Source organism: Nematolebias whitei, chromosome 23, assembly GCF_014905685.2.
Source record: "Nematolebias whitei isolate Nwh7 chromosome 23, NemWhi1, whole genome shotgun sequence".
NCBI lineage: Eukaryota > Metazoa > Chordata > Actinopteri > Cyprinodontiformes > Rivulidae > Nematolebias > Nematolebias whitei.
This window is the reverse complement of record NC_056520.1, coordinates 13349197-13357223: the sequence shown is the minus strand read 5'-3', so window position 1 is coordinate 13357223 and position 8027 is coordinate 13349197. Positions and strand designations below refer to the sequence as shown.

General features: G+C 37.6%; 1 protein-coding gene across 1 annotated transcript in view; it reads right to left on the bottom strand.

Annotated features, from left to right (window-relative positions):
• LOC119428915 (kalirin) overlaps positions 1-8027 on the bottom strand; it is a 24163-nt gene that overhangs the window by 491 nt on the left and 15645 nt on the right. Inside the window, exons 9-13 of the mRNA XM_037696615.1 lie at positions 6292-6342; positions 5906-5983; positions 3903-4088; positions 3647-3818; positions 64-209 (exon numbers count right to left, since the gene is read on the bottom strand). Coding sequence (XP_037552543.1) covers positions 64-209; positions 3647-3818; positions 3903-4088; positions 5906-5983; positions 6292-6342 — 633 coding nt within the window. The remainder of the gene's footprint in view (positions 1-63; positions 210-3646; positions 3819-3902; positions 4089-5905; positions 5984-6291; positions 6343-8027) is intronic.

Sequence of the window (8027 nt, the reverse complement as noted above, 5' to 3'; positions counted from 1 at the left end):
GGTTTTAGATCCAGTCTTAATGGAAAGGCAATCACATTTAGGTAGAATAGAGGGAGTCCAGACCTGGTCATCCTGATCACTGTCAGGAAGAGGCTGAGCTGCGTGGCCGTTGGGAGTGGGCGGAGCTGACGGCGGTCGCCCTGACGACAAAGGTCGGGTGACGGAGATCCCGCCCTCTTTCCTCTGGTACTCAATGGGCGACTGGAGAGCTGTGAGATGTCAAACAAAAAGTTGAACTCAGATTAAATCTGGATGAAACTGAAGATTATTAGATCAGAATTAATCAGGATTTAATCCTAAGAATGCACAGCGGTGCTTGAAAGTTTGCGAACTCTTCAGAATTGTCTTTATTTCTGCATAAATCTGACCTAAAACATCATTAGTTTCACACATGTCCTAAAAGTAGACAAAGAGAACCCAGTTAAACAAACGAGACAAAAATATTGTACTTGGTCATTTATTTATTGAGGACAATGATCCAATATTACATATGAGTAAGTGGTTACAGTATGTGAACCTCTAGGATCAGCAGCTAATTTGAAGGTGAAGTTAGAATCAGGTGTTTTCAATCAATGGGATGATGATCAGGTGTGAGTGGACACCCTGTTTGATTTAAAGAACATGGATCTATCAAAGTCTGCTCTTCACAACATGTTTGTGGAAGTGGATCATGGCAGGAACAAAAGAGATTTCTGAGGACGTCAGAAAAAGAGTTGTTGATGCTCATCAGGCTGGAAAATGTTACAAAACCATCTCTAAAGAGTTTGGACTCCACCAATCCATAGCCAGACAGATTGTGGACAAATGGAGGACATTCAAGACCATTGTTACCCTCTCCAGGAGTGGTGGACCAACAAAGATCACTCCAAGAGCAAGGCGTGGAATAGTTGGCACAAAGGAGCTCAGAGTAACTTCTAACAACTGAAGGTCTCTCACATTGACTGATGTTAATCCAACAATTTTCAGTCAGTTTTTTTTTTTTTTTTGTGCTGAAATGTTTCTCCTTCCATCCAGAAGGCTTCATCAGTCAAGGAAACACATAACACAAAATTGATTCTTCCCCCAACAGCTTACTCCAAAGTGGAACAAACCAGTTATCTTGGTGCTAAGATGATCTCTTTGGCACACCTCCTCCTCCGGTGCCGGCCCTCGTCGGCAGTCATGTCAAACTGGTTCAAAACCAACAAAGTCCATGCTCAATAATCCAGGTATACAATCCAACAACTAATGTCGATGTTCATGAGTCCACCATGAGGAGAACACTGAACAACAATGATGTGCATGGCAGGGTAGAAGGAGGAAGCTGCTCTCCAAAAAACAACATGGCTGCTCATCTGCAGTTTGCTAAAGATCACGTGGACAAACCAGAAGACTGTTGGAAGAATGTTTAGTGGACGGATGCGACCAAAATAGAACTTTAAAAGCTTGAAGTTTGGAGAAATGAAAACTGCATTCCTGCATAGGAACCTTCTCCCATCTGTGAAACATGGTGGTGGTAGTATCATGGTTTAGGCCTGTTTTGCTGCATCTGGTCCAGGATGGCTGGACAACATTGATGGAACAATGAATTCTGAATTATATCAGAGGATTGTAAAGGAAAATGTCAGAACATCTGTCCATGAACTGAACCTCAACAGAAGGTGGGTCGTGCAGCGACAATGACTCTAAGCAGACAAGTGGTTCTACCAAAGAATGGTTCAAGAAGAAGAAAGTTCATGTTCTGGAAAGGCCAAGTCAAAGTCCTGATCTTAATCCAATCCAGATGTTGTGGAAGGACCTGAAGTGAGCAGTTAATGTGAGAAAATATTTTTTGTCTAATTTGTTTAACTGGGTTCTCGTCATCTACTTTTAGGACTTGTGTGAAAATCTGATGATGTTTTAGGTCAAATCTATGCAGAAACGTATAAAACTGTAAAGCGTTCACAAACTTTCAAGCACCACTGTTTGAGTTTGCTGTTATTATTATTAGTATTTAATTTTAATATTATGAAATAAGGCTGGTTCTTTCTTTGATTCAGAATGATTTTGAAAAGATTTTATTTGAATTGATCCAGGAATATTTCAAAGAAAACCGAAGAGCGGTGGGAACATTTTTGAAAGTGATTTCCCGATGGTACTTGAAAGCAGCATCTCCGGAAGAATTTGGAGCGACGAGTTGGACTGAGGAGCGTTTAGAAAAGCAAATAAACAGAGTTTAAGCTGATTGTGTGAACGCTTGTGAAGCATTCACTCTATTGTGATCCATTTTTCTTCTGTGTGTTTTTCGACATCTTTCTCGTTCCAAAAGTTCTGTGCTATTTCAACAAATCATAAATCAAAACGTTCAGCTCGTTCAGGACAATCATGCTGTGACTTTTGGTTTTGGTGCAAATTTAGCTTTTTGAAATATTTAGCCTTTTTTCCCTCTCATAGAAAATGAACTGAGCTCATTTTCCATCCTTCAAAATCTTTAGATGTGTTTACAACTTTTTACTGCTCCTTTCACATTTTGTTCGGCTTCTTTGTGCAAATTTAAACTTTTTTCAGCTACTTTGAGCTAATTTCAGCTGTTTTGTGCTCCTTTCAGATTCTTTCAGCTAACTAAAACATTTTTGTGCTTCTTCTAACTTCTTTCTGCTACTTTTTGTTTTTTCTTCTTCTTTCGGCTGCTCCCCTTTTTTAGGGGTTGCCACAGCTAACTAAGTCACGCTTCTTTCTGCTACTATTTAGCTGTTTTTATGCAAATGTTACCTTTTTCAGCTAATTCCACATTTTTTTGCACTCATTTCAACATTTTTCAGGCTAATTCAGCAAAAAAAATGTGCTCACTCCACTTCTTTTTAGTAATTTAAGCTTCTTTCTGCTTTTTTAGCTACTATTCAGCTGGGGGTTTTTATAATTTCAGCTTTTTCCAAATAATTTCCACTTTTTTGTGCTCATTTCTGCTTTTTTCAGCCTAATATGACAAAACTGTTCTCTCTCCACTTCCTTCTGCTAATTTAAACTTGTTCTACCTATCCAGCTAACTCTTTGGCATTTCTTTGCTAATTTCAGCTGTTTTCAGATAAATTCAAAAAAAATTTGTGATAATTTCTGCAACTTTCAACCTAATTTATTCTTTCTACTAATTTCAGCTTGTTTTTGCTAATTTCAGCTTTTTCTGCTATTTCAGGTACTATTTAGCTATTTTTGTGCTAAATTTAGCTTTTTCAGATAATTCCCCTTTTTTAAGGTCATTTCAGCTCTTTCCACTTCCTTGTGGTAGTTTAAGCTTCTTTCTGCACTTTTTTTTAGCTATTTTTCAGCCATGTTTAGTTAATTTCAGCTTTGTAGCTAATTTCCTAATTTTGTGGCTCATTTCTGCTTATTTAAACCTAATTCAGCAAACGCGTTCTTTGCTTTCTTCTGCTTGTTCTTCCACTTCAGCTACATTTCAGCATCTTTTAGCTATTCAGCTGTTTTTCAGCAAATTCCTCAGCAATAAGCATTCACACTGCATTTTCACAGGGAATGAAATTTCTCTAGTTAAGAAATGTTTCTGAAAGGTTTAGCGTTGATTAATCAGAATCTTTGAAAGTTGAAAGACTAAAGATGCTTCAAGTATCGTTAATATTTTGGGAGAAGTTTTAAAAATATCCATCTGTCCATCCAGGTGAGCTGTGCTCACCTGACAGGAAGTTGTTCTGGGCGTCCAGCAGAGCAGCGATGGTCTCCACCCAGGTCAACTTGATGCTGGCAGAGGACGCCTGCAGTGTGAAGCGTTCCGCTGACCCCCGAGACCACAACACAAACTTACAGGGGTCCCCGTCCACACTGTCCTGCATCGCCAGGTAGGTCACCTGATGGGAGCAACAACACAGTGGCCGTTAACGCCTTACGAGTCGACCCCACCCTGCAGTCCTGCTGGTGTGTTCCAGCCTCACCTTGATGCTGTTCTTGAACTGGTACCCGGGGTTGCTGGAGCCTTTCCGCAGCAGCTCACTGAAGATTACGACCTGCTCGAACAGGAACACTCTGCGCTCTTTGCTGCGAGACAGAACTCCTCCATCCTGCTCCCACACGCAAAAGGTTTCCTGCTGCAGCAGCTTCCCGTGAGACGTCAGCTTCCCCTGGACAGAACCAGGTAAGTGCTCGAGTTTAAATACATCCAAGAATATTTTAACTACAGCAAAAGTTCACAGATAAACACTGGATTACATCTGGCCTCAGAAAGACTAAAAAACAGAGCGTCTCGCGAAAGTGAACTGAATGTACATCACTTGGATTTTCAGCCATTTTTAAATGGGGTTAAGTTTTCGAGTGGGGGGTTCTGTTATATTTTTATGCTTCTTTCTTCTAATCATTCCACAATAAGTGTTCACACTGCATGTTAGCAGGAAATGCAAAGTCTCTTAACAGTGTGAATGTTCATGAAGCATCCACACTGTTGTAATCTGTATTTTTTGTACGTTTTTTGGCACAATTCTCGTCCAGCAGTTTTTAAGCTATTTCATCAAATCATAAATCAAAACGTTCAGCTCTTTCAGGACAGTCCTGCTATGATTTTTGGTATTGGTGCAACTTTAGCTTTTTGAAATATTTTGCTTTTTCTGCCATTTTTTCCTCATAGAAAATGAATTGAGCTCATTTTACATCCTTCAAATCTTTAGATCTGTTTACAACCTTTTACTGCTCCTTTAACATTTTGTTCTGCTTCAGCTTCGTTCAGCTTCCTTGTACAAATTTTTAACTTTTTTTCAGCTACTTTCAGCTCATTTCAGTTGGGGTTTTTTTTCAGCTGTTTTGAGCTCTTTTCAGATTCTTTCTGCTAAATACAACATTTTGGGGTTTCTTCTAACTTTTTTCCGGCTAATTTCACCTTGTTTTGCTCTTTTCAGCTTATTTCTGCAAGTTTCAGCTTTTTCTACTTTACTATTTAGCTGATTTTATGTTTAAAAAATTAATCTAATTCCACATTTTTTGCACTCATTTAAACTTTTTCAACCTACTTCAGAAAAAAAGTGCTCTCTCCACTTCCTTCTGGTAATTTAAGCTTCTTTCTGCCTTTTTAGCTACTTTTCAGCTGTTTTGTGTTAATTGCAGCTTTTTTTTTTGTTGATAATTTCCACTTTTTCTTCTCATTTCTGATTCTTTCAGCCTAACTGGGCAAACATTTTTTTTCTGCTTTCTTATAATTTAAACTGGTTCTACCTTATCAGCTACCCTTTTAGCATTATTTAGCTCATTTTAGCTGTTTTCAGATAAATTCAAGTTTTTCATGGCAATTTCTGCTAATTTCATCCTAATTACGTTATTTCTGCTAATTTCAGCTTATGCTCCTTTCAGCTTATTTCTGCTAGTTTCAGCTTTTTTCTTTTTTGCTATTTCAGCTACTAACAGTATTTAGCTGTTTGGTGCACACCATTAGCTTTTTCCAGCTACTTCCACATTCTTGGAACTCATTTCAGCTCTTTCTGCTTCCTTCTAGTAGTTTAAGCTTCTTTTTGCCTTTATCAGCTACTTTCAGCTATTTTATTTAGCTAATTTAAGCTTTTTTATCTAATTTACTAATTTTTGTGCTCATTTCTGATTATTTAAATCTAATTCTGCAAATATGTGTTATTTCTGGTTTTTTCTGCTAAGTTAGGCTTGTCCATCCATTTCAGCTATATTTCAGCATGTTTTTAGCTAATTTCAGCTGTTTTTCCAGCAAGTTCTTCTACAATAAGCATTCACTCTGCATTTTAGCAGGAAATGCAAAGTCTCTAGTTACATTTCATTTTGAATCTTTGGTTAAAACTAATCAAGTCCTTTAAAAAAAGGCAGATGAAACAGGAACCAGTGTTTGACATCAGTGGTCGGACTGGTATGGATGTGTAGAGGGACGTGCAATGAGCTGAAATCAACGTCACCGAGCATCTAAAAGAGCTGCACACATCATGTCTACCTCATATCCCTGCAGGCGTCCCAGATTCATCATGTCGTTGCAGCGTTTAGGAACCAATGACATCAGCTCCACGGCTTTCTGTACACAAAACACATCCACCGACGTTAAATGTTGCAACAGCTGGGGATGTTTAACAGCTGATGATTCACCATCCAGTGCGCATCATTTATTATCTTCCTCACAATGTCGACAGAAACGGTTCTTTGTCTCTGTCGGCTCTTTAAGGCGACCGCGGCTGTCAAAAAGACATGATGTCTTTGTTCTCCGTTAGTTTTATTTATGTGCGACAAATGATGCGACTTATGATTCATACTACAACCTACCACCAGGGGGCGAACTCAATTCCCTTCAAGTATTTGGACTTTTTGGAACTTAAACTGGCTCACCTCGATCTCCTCAGTATCCAGTCCAGCTTTGGATGTATATTTTAGAAAATCCTGGCAGAAACAAACAAAAATTAATTAATCAAAACCAGTAGAAACCAGAATATTTAATGAACGCAAACCTAAACGTCAGAAAAGGATAAAGATAAAAACTCTAAAAAACAAAAACAACATTTTTAAATTTAGACGTTCACGGAGTCTGGTTTGGAGTCGGACCGAGCAGGACTCAGGTTATGTTGGTGCTGAACCAGAACAAACTGGTTCCAGTCAAGTCATCCGTCCCTTATACCCTCTTGTTTTTCTCCAGTGGTCAAGGGTCAAGAGGTGGGCTACATCCTGGACAAGTCATGCTTTGTGAATTCTGAGCCAACACCATCAAGTCCAGAGTTAAGTCTCCTGTGTGACGATTAGAGAAGGAGTCAAGATGAGCAAATCTAAACTCTGGTCCACAGTTAAATAGAAGATCGGCAGGAAGTTTTTTTTTTTTGTTTTTTTTTCAGAGATCATCAAGACTGAATCAATACAGTCAAGTCCTCTGTTAAGTTGCTGCTGATTATTCATGCTGCTGATTTGCTATATTCACACCCATCTGCTCACAACAGACTCATGTTCAGGCTGCTGTTTAATACACCGTGCTATATTATGATGGGGGAGAGAGCGGGCACTGGAGGCCATCTTATCACCAGCAATCTGCTTTTTTCCACTCTGGGAGTGAGCTGTTTGTGGGATTCAGTTTGGTTTGGTGGGCTCCTCAGACTGAAGAAATCCTTTGGATGAAGGACGAAACGTCTCCGCAACAAAAGAAACCATCCAGATGACCTGACTGAGCATTGTTGGATTTATACCTGGATTAATGAGCATGAACTTTGGTCTTATTAGATTATATTATTATTGTTTAGCATATATCTTAGATTCTTGGATACTGTTTTCATTTTTTATTGTTTATTTTATTGCTATTTTGGGGTGTACCGGTAACTGGAACCCTGAGTACGCAGTTTCATTCCACCTCATGTACCACTATGATGCAAGGGACATTAAAGTCACCTTGAAGTTTTTTGTTCAAGGCCAACAGCCTTTGAGGAAATACCAACAACTTCAAAGTCAAAACCTGAAAAGACTAAATTAGGCTCAGAACTAAACAACAACTTAGTTTTGTTCATAAAGTTCAAAACTATTGGGTTCAAAACAAAATAAATGCCAAACTGAACAAGCTTTGATCAATGTTCTTAATCAAAGTCAGTCAGTTTTAACAGAACTAAACATGAAGGCTGGAATCAAGACTAATAAATCTTTAAAAAATAAGAAATATACCTTGTCATTAAGTTAAATATGAAGAAATACTTGGTATACAGTAGTCCCTCGTTTTTCGCAGGGGATCCCCTGAAGCCCCGCGATAAGTGAAAAACTGAGTAGTACAAGTAGTTTATTTTAGTTTATTTATGTATATATATGTGTATATATATATGTATGTATATATGTATATATATGTATATATATGTATATGTATATATATGTATGTGTATATGTATATATATGTATGTATGTATATATGTATATATATGTATGTATATATATGTATGTATATATGTATATATATGTATGTATATATGTATATGTATATATATATATGTATATGTATATGTATATGTATATGTATATATATATATATGTATATGTATATATATATATATGTATATGTATATATATATATATGTATATGTATATGTATATATATATAT